Source organism: Sorex araneus, chromosome 1 (assembly GCF_027595985.1).
Source record: "Sorex araneus isolate mSorAra2 chromosome 1, mSorAra2.pri, whole genome shotgun sequence".
Classification (NCBI taxonomy): Eukaryota; Metazoa; Chordata; class Mammalia; order Eulipotyphla; family Soricidae; genus Sorex; species Sorex araneus.
In genome coordinates, this window is record NC_073302.1 from 302,985,059 (window position 1) to 303,001,738 (window position 16,680).

At 49.3% G+C, this 16,680-nt stretch overlaps 1 protein-coding gene across 6 annotated transcripts in view; it reads right to left on the bottom strand.

The window, feature by feature from the left end:
- The window catches only part of TENM3 (teneurin transmembrane protein 3), a 1,301,134-nt gene that overhangs the window by 23,108 nt on the left and 1,261,346 nt on the right, over nt 1-16,680 (bottom strand). For all 6 annotated transcript variants that reach the window (XM_055131945.1, XM_055131963.1, XM_055131957.1 and 3 more), the window contains 2 exons: nt 4,293-4,468; nt 2,750-2,985 (listed from right to left, as the gene is read on the bottom strand). In XM_055131945.1, the coding sequence (XP_054987920.1) occupies nt 2,750-2,985; nt 4,293-4,468 (412 nt within the window). The remainder of the gene's footprint in view (nt 1-2,749; nt 2,986-4,292; nt 4,469-16,680) is intronic.

The window sequence follows — 16,680 nt, forward strand, 5'->3', positions numbered from 1 at the left end:
AAGCAACATCAAAGAACAGACTAGAAGGGTTGGAGTAACAGTACAGCACAGAGGGGATTTGCCTTGAATATGGCCAACCCGGGTTTGATCCCCAGCACCCCTCCCCCCCTAAGATCCACTAGGAGTGATCCCTGAGCACAGAGCCAAGAGTAATCCCTGAGCACTGCTGGGTATAGACCCACCAACCGAAACACCAAATCCCCAAACAAAGACTGGTGTTTGCTGGAAGTGGGTTGGGAGTGGGGTGGGTAAAATGGGTATAGAGGTCAGAAGGGGCAGGAGTTCAGTCTGCAATTAGGGACACGTGGGACCTGAATGACGGTAGGGTGTTACCAACCACAGGACAATGTACTTCTAAGCACGGCTATGCTAGCACATCCTAAACATTCTCACCAGTAGGGCAAGAGTCTGCAACTCTGCGGCCAGATTAACAGCTAGATTTACTTGGCGATCATCTCAAAGTATAACAGATGCGGTCCTGATGCTGGGTAGCTGAAACAAATGTTTTCCCTGCCAATGGCATCTCAATAAAAACCCAAGTACAGCCCCAAGAAATGCAGAACCCACATTTCTCATCTTATTTTGTTTTCCTCTTTTTGACAGATTTCCTTAGAGGGCAGTATCACTGAATGCCAGGGTGGATGTATCACTTTCAGGACCTCTTTTTTTTAAAAAAAAAATTGGCTCCTTGGCACTGAATGAGAAGCAGTACGTGTACATCTTTCGGTGAAGAAAATCCTGTGCCAGGAATGGGTCTGAGTGTGCTAGATGGCTTTGACTATATATTGAGGAAAGTTCCTTCAACTCCCTTTTTGTTGACAGTTTTTTTTTTTTTAATCATGAACGGGTGCTGGATCTTGTCCAACACTATCTCTGTATCTATTGACATGATCATATCGAGTTTATCTTTTCTTTTATTGATATGGTGAATGGTTGTGATTGGGTATTGTGTAAAGCACGTGTGTGTGTGTGTGTGTGTGTGTGTGTGTGAGTGTGAGAGAGAGAGAGAGAGAGAGAGAGAGAGAGAGAGAGAGAGAGAGAGAGAGACATCTCTGGGATAGGGAATGACAGAAGTAAGCCCTGGGGGAATCCAGCTTTGGGGAAAGGTTCCTTGTTTGGATGGAGCTTCGGGGAAAGGTTCCTTGTTTCGGAAAGATCAGGAGGTGCAGCAGACACCAGGCAGCTGCTGATTCCTTGGCCAGAGTTCTGGAGTCCTTGCTTGTCCAGCCCTTGACCTTCAGCCCTAAAGGTCTTCCCTCTTGTTCCTGTGGGGCTGGTTCTTCTTCTCCCTGTCCCTGAGGCCTCCCCCCGCCCCCTCCACTGCTGCCTCTTAGAGCTCCTCACCAACACCCAGATCAGGCTACGGGGATGTGGGGTGTTCAGACGACCAGAAGTTTTGACTCCCAAATAACTGCCTGCAACAGAATCAGGATGGGACCTGCAATTTACCGTCTATTCTCGGCACTGCTGCTTTTCTAGAGTGGGGAGGGAGACTCAAGCAGTGCTCAGGGGCTCTGGGGTCCCTTGCTAGTAATTCTTGGCCCATGAGGCTATGGCTCAGCCTACTGGGCAAGGGGATGGGTGGTGCTTGGGCTCTGCAGTGCCAGAGAGGTCCCAGGACCCCTGGCTGGGCTGGCACCTGACCGGGCTCTCGGGGTTGGTCACAGGCACCACTGGTTCTGCACAATTTCTTGTTATTTCCCTTTCCAATTTTTAGAATTTTTTTGGGGGGGGAGGCCCCCACACACTGGAGCTCAGGGGGTTATTCCTGGCTCTGCACTCAAGAATCACTCCTGGTGACCTTGGGGGACCATGTGGGATGCTGGGTATTGAATCTGGGTTGGCCAGGGGCTTGACATTTCTAAAATTTTTAAAAGGCCAAAGCATAGTAGTTATTCGTCACCCTGAGAGATCATGAAGGTGCAGATGTGGACCTGTTTTCATGACTCGAACTCGACTCCTTGGGGGGTGCGAAGAATCAAGGGTGCAGAGCAAAGGGTGGGAAGGATTGTTACATTTTTGGTTCTCTTGACTTTAAGCAAAAAAAAGAAAAAAATTGAGCAAAGCATGGTAAGGGAAGTCCTGTTAACCATGCTTACATTTATCTGAAGAAACTAAAGTCTATTTACTAATACAAAGAATGAATCAGGTTCCATTGACAGCCCTCTGAGTGGGTTCTTGTAACCTGTGCCTTAGGGCTTGATTTATGTCGCCTTTAACAAAGAGCTTGTAAATACAGGGTGCAAGAGGAAGAAATACAGACAGATGCACAGATACTGACACAGACACAGACACACAGACACACACACACCCCTCTCCCTAAAATAAATCACTTGTGTGGATTTCCCATTCGAGGTTAAGAGATAAAAGTTAGACTCTGAACTGTGTGTGTGTGTTTTTTTTTTTTTTTTTCCCTTCCAAGAACCCAGAACGGTTACTTGACAAATACAGTTACAGAGACTGCAAAGACCTGGCCAACCCATCTTACTTTCAGACTTATGACTTTGGACTGGAACCTTCCCAGAATTAAGCCAATTCCGGCTGCCTGCACCGCCCTCGTCAGGAGGCACAGCTCCTAATCAAGCAGGGAGAGGAAAGTGGACAGTTCCTAGTAAGAGAATAGTCAAGCAAGAGCCCAGGGATGTGCAGGGGGGTGGAGGGGATGTGGGGTCTCTGACGTGCAATTCCCAGGGGAGGATTTATTTGTAACACGACCCTGCAGCCATGCTCCCCTCGAACCCCGACTCACCCTGAGTTTGCGCCCGAAGACGTTGACCTTTCCCTGGGCCTGCTCCTTGCGGAACCTCCACTCCACCAAATTCTGCCCGTTCTCACCGGGGAGCGTCATGTTCCGTTTGGCCACGGTGGGGTTGGCAGTGCCGGCCAGCACGTGGGGCTCGGTTTGGTAGTGAGAGTCCAGCCCACTGGCATAGATGATTCTCAGGGAGCCGTCGTAACCGATCTGGTAGCTGTTTCTTAACTGGTCTGGAAAAACGAACACAGAGAGAAGAAAGTCGGGCGTGAGGGTGGCTGTCACGCAGGGGGCATGGATGATGGTCAGGGATATTGGTGGTGGGCGTGGAGTAGCACTGCACCCCTAAATCCTATCAGCACTTATCCTCATGGAAGCCCGGGGTCCCTCAATACAAGAAATAAAACCAACACTTTTCTAAATCACTCCCTGAGCTCTATTTGGAAGGCAATTAAGATAGCTATTTCTAGCATTTCATTGGGAAACAGGTTTGGGTAAATTTTAAAACAGTCTTCCATTCAATGGACTTTTCTTTTCCTTTCTCTCTCCTCTCTACTCGTCACCCTCCCCCACCTCTATTTTTTAATGAAAAAAAAAAAAACAGACCAAGTTCTCTGAAATGTGTTATAAATGTTTTGCAGGGAGCCTAGCATGCACACTCGGAGGGCTGGCTGACGTCTACAGCCTAAGAAGAGCCTCTTCCCCCTCCCCGCTATTTCTAGATCCTTCCTTAAGATAGCTGAGACAGAGTTACTATCTATAACTTACATTATGAAACAAACAAACAAAAAGGGTGATTTTCCTCCTGAACGGGCATCCAAGAAAAGGAACCTAGTCTGTAATTTGGACTCACCAACTCCTTCGTACCATAGGTACCTCGAGGAAACACTTTGGAAGACCCCAGAAACCCGGGGGAGGGAATGAATTGAGGGACACTAGTTTCAGTTGCCTGGACAGGTCACCGGATCTAAATGGCATCCATAAAAGCAACAATCTGGAGTCTAAGAAGCTTCAGAGTTAGAAACTATTCTCGGGGCCAGGTCCTCCCAGTGACCAACAAGCCTGTCCCAGATTCCTTCCCAAAGCCAAATGGCAGGGAGCTTCAGCACGGACGGACAAATGGCCAGAGTCGGTGAGCTCAGAGATCATGGAACAGGCCTGTAGCATATGGGTAAGACACCGAATCCTGACTCACCAGTGGACCTCAGGGAGGGCCTTCCCCCTGCCCCCTCAAATGCTCAACCTGAAGGTGACAAGTTCTGGAAAACGGAGGAAGACAAGGGTCTGAAGATGCAGATGGAGAGCTGGGATGAGGCGGTTTATATTAAATGGGGGTGGGGGAGGTCTCCAGGCTGGCTTTGCGTGATTTTAAAGAAAGAAACACGAGCAAATAGTCCCTGAAGACGTGGGACCATTTCACCAGCATCCCGAGCAGTTTTGAGCTTCCTCTCTGGCTTGTCTGAAAGAGGGAGGGCGTTACCCCCTAATACCCGGACCCCCTTTTCTCCTTTCCCCACGCCGCTGCCGGCCGCGCATTTACCTTGAACCATGGTGTAGAAGGAATCAATGGAGGACAAGTTGGAAGTGATGCTGACGTCCTCCTCGTGGCTGGACGACTCCAGGTCCACCGTGATGGCCTTGTCCATGTCCCCATGGAGGTTGGTGACGACGCCGGTTGGGAAGGTGACATTGGTGAGGCGCCCTTCACTGTCGTAGCTGGAGGAGAGAGGCGTCAAACAGGGTCACATGGACAATCCTGGGTTCTCATGACGCAAAGCCACTTTAAAGATGCCCCAATCCAGGTCGTAGGGAGCGGGAAGGGAGCTTTGTCTCTGCTCAGCAGCTGTGCAGAGGGAGGACTTCGAAGTGCACCAAAGCCACCCAAAGCCCCCATAACCCAGAAAGGCCTGCCCGTGAGAGCAGGGTGAGTCAGAACCACCCTCCCGCTCAGCACTGGGGCCCTGCTGCAGGGACCCTCCATCCCGCCCCACCCACCCGTCCCCAAGATCTAATGGCTGTTTCCCAGAGAAACTGCTTCTGAGATGGATACCCTTAAAGGCCCCCCAGGATTTTTACAGAGACATTTTAATTCACGGTTATACCAGCTTTCCTCGCTCACGTCCTCTACAGCGGCACTGGATGAAAAAATATGGAAATGGACCTTCAGCCATGCTAAAACTCTGCATGTGTGGATGAATATGCACATGTAAAACCAGTTTTCTAGTATCCTGAGATGTCCCGAACAACTTAATGAAAGCCACTTTAAAGATGCTCTCATTTCGAAGGGACCACCAAGTAAAGTATGTTTGGAGGGCCCGCTTGGGATGGGAGAGGCGGGCTGAAGGTAGACTATAGACCGAACATGATGGCCACTTAATGCCTGTATTGCAAACCACAACACCCAAAAGGAGAGAGAGAGTAAAAGAGAATGTCCTGCCACAGAGGCAAGGGTGGGGGTGGCGGGAGGGATATTTGGAACATTGGTGGTGGAGAATGGGCACTGGTGGAGGGATGGGTACTTGATCATTGTATGACTGAAACATAAGCACGAAAGTTTGTAAGTCTATAACTGTACCTCATGATAAAAAAAAAGTTCTCATTTCTTAGAGATTAAAACACTTTTTTTTCTTTTTCTCGGCCACACCTAGTGGCCCAGGGCTTATTCCTGGCTCTGTGCTCAGGGATTGCTCATGGTGTGGCTCAAGAGACCCTACGTGGTGCCTGGGATTGAACCTGGGCCAGCTGTGTGCTAGGCGAGCACCAGACCTGTTGTATTGTCTCTCCGGTCCCCTGAAATAGGTTCAGATGGGAAACAGGGCTGCAGATGTTGGTGGGGGCGGGGTGCAGAGCGCACCCATCTGGCCTGCGTGACATTATCAGGAGGTGAGTCTTGGGCGGTGGTTGACGTTCATGGAGAACAGACTCGAGCTTTCCTGGCGCCTAACGACCGCGCTTCCCAACACTTCACTTCCTGTTCCCCAGCTTACAATCAGAAGACGAACTTGGACCTGAAACCTGCCTATCTGTCTGAGGGTGCATCCTCAGATCAAACGAAAAGGCTGATGATCTGGGGAGGCATTTCTCTTTGCAGCAAAGAAAATTAAATAAGAATTACAATGTGGGGAGGAGGGAGGAGGAGGGAGGAGGAGGGAGGAGGAGGAGGAGGAGGAGGAGGAGGAGGAGGGAGGAGGAGGAGGAGGAGGAGGGAGGAGGAGGAGGAGGAGGAGGAGGAGGAGGAGGAGGAGGAGGAGGAGGAGGAGGAGGAGGAGGAGCAAAATCTGGATGAAAAACAAGGGCTTTCCCTGGGGCAGAAACACATCTAAACTTGGATTTTAGGTTGAGACTAAGGATGCCTCATTATGGGAGGTCTAGGCGGAATCAAGAATTAAATGATGTCCTATTTAAAATTAGCCCCAGATGCAGGCTGGAGAGAAAAGATCTTAGTGAAAGACAATATGAACCCGGGGGGTACAGAGGGAGGGAGTCAAGGTTCCAGACATGAACAGGGTGCCGGGCACCAGGAGGTACGGGGGTGAGGAGCTAATGATGGCCTGAGATCCAAGCAGAGGATCTTTCAGTCTATAAAACTTCACCTTCAGGGTGGCTCAAACAAGCTGGAACAGATGCTTTGCCTGCAGGAGGCATGGGTTCAAGCCCCGGTACCCCATGACTCCCTGGGAATTGCTGGGAGGAGGCCCTGAGCATCGCTGAGTGTGGCCCCCAAACCAACCAACCAAAAATCTCATTTGCAAGATGCCTGGAGGCTGTCGAGCCGGGACGCACTCACAGCAGGGGCGGCCACAGTGAACGGGAGATGCAGCCAGGCTGGGCCCACCAGGAAAAGGGATGGAGATCCCCACAGAGGGTGGCAGAGAAACAAGGAGATGTGCACAGAGGGGTGGCGGCCACGTGGAACAAAGACACGGTGCAGAGAGGGACAGAGGCCACGTGGAACAAGGAGAGGGTTCAGAGAGGAACAGGGGACATGTGGTTAAAGGAGATGGTGCAGAGAGGGATGGTGGCCATGTGGAACAAGCAGATGGTGCAGAGTGGGACAGCGGCCATGTGGAACAAGGGGACAGTATAGAGAGGGAGAGGCCACGTGAAACAAGGAGGTGGTGCAGAGAGGGGTGGCAGTCACGTGGAACAAGGAACAGTGCAGAGAGGGACAGAGGCCACATGGAACAAGGAGATGATGTTCATAGGGCTGGCAGCCAAGTGGAAGCAACACTGCAGAAGCTCTTCCCAGGCACTGAGGAGAGGGTGACACGATAAAATTGAGGCTGTGTGGAGAGCAGCGGGCTTTAGAACACAGAACTCCCCACGCCATAGGTGGCAGCCACACCATATCCGCATGGTTCAGTCACTCACCTTAACTGAGGCGTCCTCTTCAGGGCAAGAGGCAGAAACACCAAATACTAGCTAACTGGATCTGACCACTGTGACAGAAATCTTCACACACCCAGGTTACATCTCAGTATTACTGTGCGAGGCATGTGCCCTACCCACTGAGCCATCTCTCTGGCCCCTTAGCAATTATCTTCTAGTAACTAAGAAGCACTTCTGCTGACTGCGGTTCCACAGGTGTGGGAGAGTGAAGAGTGAGTGGCACTGTGACAGGGCCCAGTCACACAGATGGGGACATCATCAGGTCCGGCCTCCCCAGGGACCCTCAGGCACAGCTTGTGGGGATGTAAATTGGTCTGGCCACGCCAGAGAGTCTCAGAAGCCCACGAGAGAATGACCTTAGACCAGCAGCCTTCCCTCGGAGCCTGTACAAAGGAGAAAACTTTCGACGAGCTCGCTGTGGCCTCGGGTTGAACACAGCGCAGAAAGGGAGCAACCCAAAGGCCCGTCCGAGTAGGAACGGGCGCACCCGAGGGAAGAAAGGCATCCCTCAGCCACCGAAGGAGCAGGGAAACGTCCTGGGCCTCCATCCCTCAGCTCCACCCTGCTGTAGAGGGCCTGCTCCTCCTCTCTCACTGCGCCCCGAGCAGGCCCAGCACTGTTCTTTCCTACCTCTGCTCTCAGTGCTCTCGCCCGCAGTCCCTGCTCTGGCTCCCTGGTGTTCTCTGGGCTCCAATAAGGAGAGACCTTGCCCATAACTGGGCATCTGCCAGCAGGCCTGCTGGGAGGTGTTGGTGCTGGAGGGCTGTGTGTGTGCTGGGGGAGGGTGTGTGCTGGGGGAGGGTGTGTGCTGGGGGAGTGTGTGTGCTGGGAGAGGGTGTGTGCTGGGGGAGTGTGTATGTGTGTGTTTGGCAATGTGTGCATGCACGGGAGGTATATACATGCGGAGGGAATGAGTGTGTTGGGGTAATGTGTGTACTCTCGGGGACTGTGTGTGTGTGTGTGTGTGCTACAGGAATGTACATGTTAGAGAACAGTGTGCAGGCTTGGGGAATGAGTCATATTAGAGGAGTGTGAATGTGTCCCCCTCAGCACGAGGGGACGCCTGATGGTCAGGGGACTCACAGGATGATCGCAGAGCAGGGGAGAGACCCCCAGCTTCTGGAAACCTGAGAGGTTTGAAAAAAGGAAAGATTTGCCAATAGGTGTGCCTTTAAATGAAACCCTGAGGACTCTTGCTTTCTCCAAGGACATCTCACTTCTCCCAGGGGACACGGCTGCTTATGGAGAAAGAGCCTCCCTGGGGGCCGGAACTGTCTGGACAGGTTTCAAAAGGAGCTAATCGAGGTTTGTGTTAAGGAAAATGACGCAAACTTGAATTAAATTAATAAGATACCCAGGAGCTACCGTTCCATTACATGTGTGCATGCAGGTAGAGCCACGGAGAAAGAAATGCAGACTAATTCTCAATTATAAAGACTCGCTCTCTGTGTCTTAAAGATTTAAGATTTAGCCCTCCTGTTGTTTTCCTGGTTTGTGAAGGAATCACGTGACACAGTTAGGTACTTCCGTTTTTGTTCCTCAATAGAACATTTGTGCAATCTTTGCTAACTCTAGCCCACCAACCTTAAAAACATCATCTGTGGGTTAAGTCCTTTCTTCCATTTTTGACCTCAGGGAATCTTAGACTTGCCATGATTAGGACTTGATTCTTGCTTTCCTTTCCTGAAGTTTATAAAAGACTTCATTTATGAGGATTCCTTTCTCGAGGATGTCTGGCTTATCTTCATTGAATTCATAAATACATTGATTAGCTGCCTCCACTAGGGAAACTATGCATTCTCTCAGTCTTTGCTTTTATGCATTGGCTCCTAATAAAAGGCTCAGAGAGAGGAATTTTTTTTTTTTTAACTCCTGGCTCTGTGGTGCTCAGGGATCACTCCCCCAGGGCCAGGGGACTGTGGGAATTCATCCCTCAAACAAAAACCTCTAAGGATGAAATATGCCTCTTGGTAAAATAATTTAGGTCTCCGAATGCACAGTGTTTGCAAATATGCACCTGGGAAAGAATAGAATAGCAGAAAAGAATAGATGACAAGTATGTGCCAGCTGCAAATGTGTGCCAGAAAAGGACAGAATAAGACTGCTTACAGGAAAGCACAGAATAAGACTGTTTACAGGAAAACATAGTATAAGACTGTTTAGCGTCTTTTAGTATAAGGATAGCATGGGAAAAATAGAATTGGAAACTGGCAGGGACCTTACCATTTTTCTCTTTTTAAAGATTTTTTTTTAATTGAATCACTGTGAGATAGACCCATACAAAGCTGTTCATGTTGGGTTTCAGTCATACAGTGTTCCAACACCCATCCCTCCACCAGTGTACATTTCCCAGCACCAGTGTCCCCAGTTTCCCTCCCAACATTTCCTCACCCCCACCCCAGGGACCTTTTTAAAGGTGCCTTCTGATAGGCTATTTGAAATACCAGCCTCTGCTCTTTACCTATTGAATGTTGATGCCCTGAATAACTATCCTTAAAGTCTCTGTGATCTTTTTTTTGGGGGGGGGGTAACACCCGGTGATGCACAGGGGTTACTCCTGGCTCTGCACTCAGGAATTACTCCTGGCGGTGCTCAGGGGACCCTATGGGATGCTGGGAATTGAACCCCGATCGGCCGTGTGCAAGGTAGCCCTACCTGCTGTGCTATGGCTCCATCCAGGCCCAGTCTCTGTGATCTTAAACAATGGTTCAGCTATTGTGACACCTGTGTGTTTGTGTGTGTGTGTGTGTGTGTGTGTGTGTGTGTATGTAGGTGGAGGGTAAGGGGAAAGACATTGTATTGAAATTGTATTGAATAAATGCCCAGCTTATGGGATCACGGATGACTCCCCAGGAGACCTAAGCTTAGACCTCGTGTGTGTGTGTGTGTGTGTGTGTGTGTGTGTGTGTTGTCTCATGCTCTGAGACCAATCTCCGCTGGACAGAAGGCTCAGGTGACAATCTGACTGGCTTTGGACAGGGGACCTATGGGATGCTGAGATCGAACCTGGGTTAGCTGCATGCAAGGGAAGTGCCTTACCCGCTATTCTATCTCTCCAGTCGAGGAAAACTTTTTTTTTTTTAATTGAATCACTGTGAGATAGAACCATACAAAGCTGTTCATGATTAGGTTTCAGTCATACAGTGTTCCAACACCCATCCCTCCACCAGTGTCCATTTCCCAGCACCCGCGTCCCCAGGTTCCCTCCCATCACCCCCACCCCACCCCCAACCTATCCCTATGGCAGACTCTCTCTCTCTCTCTCTCTCTCTCTCTCTCTCTCTCTCTCTCTCTCTGCTTTTGGGCACTGTGGTTTGCAATACAGATACTGAAAAGTTATTGTGTATATCCCTTTACCTACTTTTAACACTCAGATCTTGTCCAGTGTGATCATTTCCGACTATTATTGTCTTACTGGTCCCTTCTCTATCTTACCTACCCTCTCTGCCCCACACACACTTGTGATAGAGTGAGGAAAACTCTTAATACTAAGACTCAGTCTGAACATCACTGCACTGCACTGAGTTTTAAGCTAGAGACACAAAGTAGAATTCCTTTACGTTAACACTGCTCAGAAGTTGGTGGGAGAGGGGTGTTCTCACTTGAAGAACCATGGGGTTGCCAAACTCTAGGGGTAATAGAGGGAGGTAATCTGCTTTTAAGTGTGGAGTGATCTTTTTTATTTAAGCTTTATGATTGAGGCACTGTGATTTATAATACCATTAATGACTGGTCTCTCAATATCTAAAGGGGGGGCTGGAAGGTAGAAGCAGGGGGAGTCAGTCAGCATTCAGATCAGTGCTTTGTAATCCTCTAAAGGTGTGAAAAGTTTGCAAACCACAGTCTGAGGAGATCTGAGTGAGGGACTGGCCTTCACTCCTTGCTTGACTATGAACGTCAACCTTGGGCAAAGACTAAGGGGTCAGTGGCTTGTATCTGCATCTGGACCTTCTAGAACAACTGCAGAAGCCTAAGCTGGAGCTTTGTCTGGGAGGTAGAGGTATGAGGGCTGCTTTTATGTGGATACCAAGAAATGAGCTAGGCACAGCGGACGGGCTTTTGAATAACAGCCATGGTGGATCACGGGCGGTGTGTTTGTGAGCAAAAGAAAAAGTTCCTTTTCACTGACTGTGAATGGGTGAGTTTCTTGCCTGTTTTCAGACACGCACGGGTGACGCATTGGATAATCACTGGCTAAGGGGAAATTGCTAGAAGATACAGACTGGACTCCAACGAGATCAGTTTAAAGAGGGAATTCACATTTTGGGGCAAGTGCACAATTCCTCACTCTTGAACCATTACGGGGCAACTGAGTATATTCAGAGCATCTGCTAAACAGAACACATCACAAAGGGTTCATGTCAATTTGTAGCACGGATACAGCTGATAACATAAAATCTAACTCATCTTTCTTCCCCTCTATCCAGGGATTTTCCTCCCGATAGTCTGAGAGACGTACATTACCCTCACTCCCCTTTCTGCTTTGAAACTTGGACAGAATTATTTAACTCTCGGCAGGAGCTGGGGAGATAGCTCTAAAGGATGGAGGACATGCTTTGCATGCAAGGGTCCTGGGCTCTGGAGCTGTCCCCGAGCACTGTTAGGTGTGCTCCCTCTGCCCCCCGCCCCCCACAACAAACTAGACTGAGAAGGAGAACTGGATTAAACAGTATTAAAAACAGGTATTGCTTAAGGAGAATTGTAGTTAATGTTTACGATGCAAACCAGCCACTTCATTCAAATGCCTCATTTTATATTCTTTTTCTCCCCCCTCTGATATCCCTGGGTCTACATATACTGGTTAAAAATTTAAAGCAAAATTATTAAACTATTAAACAAGATGGCAAAAATGGAAACCCACTGCAGTATTTCCCCATGCTTTTAAATGACTGGCTGATAAAATCTCTTAAAAACCATTCTTGGCTGGGCTGTAGCTGGACCAGCAAGCACTTAAAATTTTTTTTTTTTTCAATTGAATCACCAGTGAGATGCAGTGACAAGGTTGTCCGTAATTCGGTTTCAGTCATTAAAAGAGCACTTGTTTTTATGTGTGGGGCTCTGGGTTGGATCCTTGGCACCGCAAAAATAAAAATACCCCAAGCTAGTTTTTTTTTTTCCTTTTGGGTAACACCGGTATTGTTCAGGTTATTCCTGGTTCTGCATGTAGGAATCACTCCTGGCGGTGCTCAGGGGACAATATGGGATGCTGGGAATCGAACCCAGGTTGGCCATGTGCAAGGCAAATGCCCTACCTGCTGTACTATTGTTCTGCCCCACTCAATTTTTTTTTTCAAAATTAAATTTTTTTTTATATTATTGTTTTATTGAATCACTGTGAGATACAGTTACAAAGCTTTTATGTTTGAGTTTCAGTAATACAATGATCGAACACCCATCCCTCCACCAATGCACATTCTCCACTACCAATTTCCCCAGTATAACACCCCCCTCCACCTTTCCAACCCTCCCCCTGCCTCCATGGCAGACAATTTCCCCCATACTCTCTCTCTACTTGTGGGCATTATGGTTTGTAACACAGATACTGAGAGGCTATCACATTTGGTCCTTTATCTACTTTCTCCCATCCCGACGATTCCTCCAACCATCGTTGTCTTAGTGATCCCTTCTCTATCCCAGCTGCCTTCTCCCCCAGCTCATGAGGCAGGCTGCCAACAATGGGGCAACATTCCTGGCCCTTGTGTCTACTGTCTTTGGGTGCTCAAACCATTCTTTAGTCCTTCATGCTTTCTTCTATCAAGGAACGAGAAGGAAAAAAAATAAAAGAAAAGAATGATTTTTTTTTTTTTTTTTTTGCATTTAGAAAAGGGGCCATTTGGATTTTCACACAGTACTGGGCAGCAATAACTCTGGCATGTTCCCTCTCCAGTGTAGGAGTATTTAGGAACGGCTGTCGGATGCTTAGCCAAGGATAGATTATGCTGTGGATGATGCCCCGATTGTTGGCCTCAAGTCAGCTGCTCTGATGGTGCCACACACACGGGCTGTGGCACGGACAGATCCAGCCATTGGGACTCGGAGTTGATGAGAATGGCTGTGTCCCCTCTAACCTGGCCTCATCGACTAAGTCCTGAAGTCTGTGCTTTGGGCATCTGTGAGGGTTTGGCCACTCAGGTGCTCGATCACAGCCCGGCCCCTCCTCCGAGTGCCTCTCTTGGCCACTGCCCCCGAGGGAGACTGGACGTCACCGAGAGATGGGGCTTGGGTCTGGGCACACAGCAACGTTCATGATACCCAAATGGCTCAGAGGTTCATTTTGACATGACTCCGCTTGACCGAGAACCAATGAAGTACCCCGACGGAAAGCTGGAAATCCGCATCTCCCTGTACACAGGGGCCTGGGGGCGACTCCTTTACTTGCTCCGTACCTCTGAATGCAGCTCATGAGAGATCCCACAGCGACCTCCCATGACAGATTCAGGGGCGACAGCCCAAAGAAAGAAACTGAGCAGGGCGGCAGGCGCAGACCCAGACAGGACCTTTGCTTGCTTTAACCTGAACCAGAACCAGAACCTGCACCAGAACCACACCCAGAAAGATAACCCGAGGATGCTCGGTCATGTAAGCACGGCATCCAGATAGAGCCTCTGAAGATGGGCCACTTCTTACACGCATCACAAGAGGGACCCGCACAACTCTAAGTAACCCGAGAGAAGTTGCCTCAAGGAGCAATTTCCTTGCTCCTTGAGATTTCTCAATGGACATTTTTGTCCTTAAGAAGTCATCTTTGAGGGATCATTAAGTCAATGATGGTTGGAGGGATCGTTCGGGATGGGAGATGTGTGCTGAAAGTAGATAAAGGACCAAACGTGATAGCTTCTCAGTATCTGCATTGCAAACCATAATGCCCAGAAGCAGAGAGAGAGAGTATGGGAGAAATTGTGTGCCATAGAGGCAGGGGGAGGGTTGGGATGGGGGGGAGGGTGGGTATAATGGGGACATTGGTGGTGGCGAATGTGCACTGGTGGAGGGATGGATGTTGGGTCGTTGTATGGCCAAAACTCAAACATAAAAGCTTTGTAAGTATTGCTCACAGTGATTTAATAATAATAATAATAATAATAAAATAATAATGAAAGCACAGCTCTGGGACATGGGGAAAATTAAAAAAAAAATAAACGGAACTTTCTATTTAAGGAAAAAAAAAAGAAGTCATCTCTGATGCCGCAGAGACAGCCCGGTGGTAAGGTGTCACCTTGCATGTCACTGGCTCGGTTCCAATCCTTGGCTCTAGAGACAGGCCCTTGAGCACTGCCAGGAGCAGACCCTGAGTACCACTAGGTATGCCCCCAACTCCTTACCCCCAACCCCCCCAAACCTAAAAATGTGCCCCAACATTAAAAAAAAGAAGGAGGGGCTGGTACAATGGCACAGCGGGTTGAGTGTTTCCCTTGCACACAACCACCCCGGGTTCAATTCCCAGCATCCCAATGGTCTCTCGAGCATCATCAGGAGTAATTCCTGAGTGCTCAGCCAGGAGTAACCCCTGTGCATCGCTGGGTGTGACCCAAAACAAACAAACAAAGAACAGGTTAACTGTCTCAAATTTGCTTACCCTCCCCCGTCGCCACGCACTGATGGTGTCCGTGCCAGTCCTGAATGTTTCAGACCTGATTAAAATCCCTCGGGAGGGGACAGACAGACAGCACGGGCTGCACTTGCCAGGAGCTTGGGTTTGATGCCTGGCATCACATGTACCCTAGGCACCTAAGCACTGTGGACAGCAGACCCTGGAGAAGTGAGCCTCCAGCACTGGGGGGTGTGGCCTGAAGGTCAAAGGTCAGCCGAAACAACTCCCTTTCCTTTCTCCGTGCCCCCCCACTTCCTGCTCAGCCCCACACCATCTTCTGGAGAAGCTCTTTCCTCTGGAAGTGCTCCCTGCCTGCTCCCACCCGTGACACCCCCCTTCCCCCCCACTCCCACCCGTCTTGGCACTCAGCCCACTATCTCTATGAAATAGCGCAGAGGAAGTGCCTTCCATTAACTTCCAATTTATTCCTTTCCTAGTGTGATCCCAAAACGAGCAAAAGGGATGTTAAGGACAGAATCTTAATGCAATCCAGTTGAAAAGATTTGTTCTTCTGACAGAACTGTGTTGCCGGGCCCCATTCATCGAGCGAGAGGGAGTCTGCCAAGGCCCACCCGCCATCGGAGAGACGGGAACGCCGGGCTTTGTGTGCAAGAGCCATTCCAGAAGAGTTGCCGAGAAAATATTTGTATATGGAGTCATTTCTTTCCCCCACTGACTTCTGTTACAACGTGGGAAGCAAGTGCCCACAGGAAAGACTTCTGCTTCGGTGCATCATTGTTAAAAAAAACAAAATCTCCAGAAGGAGCTTCAATATTCATCTCCAGGACTGTTCCGAATTTGTCAACATGCCATCCCTGGGCATCACAGTCCCCCTTCTGGTTGTGTGCCCCGTCAGTCACGCGAATGAAGACAGCCGAAGTGACTCGGCAGCCGAATCTGCTGCAAAGCGCAGACACCAAGAGCCACCGATGGCTGCTTCTCGCTTCATCCCCAGGGACCTCCTGGACCAAGACTGTCGAGCTGCAGGCAACAGCCATCCTGGAGAAGATGCTCTCTGGCAGCCATCATATCTAGGGCTACTCAGGGCTCACTCCTGATGGGGCGTGGGGGACCGTAAGTGGTGTCAGGGGTCGAACCAGCATCTCCTGCATGCAGGGCGGGTTAGTCTTAACCCCTGGACTCTCTCGCTCTGGCCCATGGACAACCATCACTTAAAAATTTTTTTATTTTTGGGTCACATCTGGCGATGCACAGGGGCTATTCTTGGCTCTGCACTCAGGAATTACTCCTTGCAGTGCTGGGGGGACCATAGGGAATGCTGGGAATCGAACCTGGGTAGGCCGTGAGCAAGGCAAGTGCCCTACCCACTGTGCTATCACTCCAGCCCCAATCATCATTTTTAAGTGCTTCTAGAGCCCCCAAACACCTGAACTGCCTTTAGTGTGAAAGTTCTTTAAACAGCAGTTTATAGAGACTCAGTTACCGATCCTAAAAGGTCAGGTCTTTCACTTTGGTAAGAAAGACTCTGGTATCACTGATTTTAAGCACCTGAGTTCACAGGTAAAAATGTTCTTAAGGCTTCTCTCAATGGCAGCACTTAACACAGTCTTATCTTTTGAGAATATGTGTTCACACACCCCATCAAGGTCATAGAACATTTTCTAAAAGGTGTGCTGCTGCTGTATTTGTATTTGGTTGGTGGGAGGTGGGGGGAGTGGGGGGGTGGGGGGTGGGGGGTGGTGTGTGTGTGTGTGTGTGTGTGTGTGTGTGTGTGTGTGTGTGTGTGTGTGTGTGTGTGTGTGTGTGTGTAGCAACAAGGTTATTTATCCCTGAGCAAAGTCTGATGATGAAACATCTATCTTGTCATTTTGTTTTCCTTTCTGGAAAGAGGGTCCCCAAGTCCCCAAATCATAAATGTTTCAGGCCCCTTCTCCTACCTGCCCTTAAGGTTCTTTTTTTTTTTTTTTTGCTTTTCGGGTCACACCCAGCA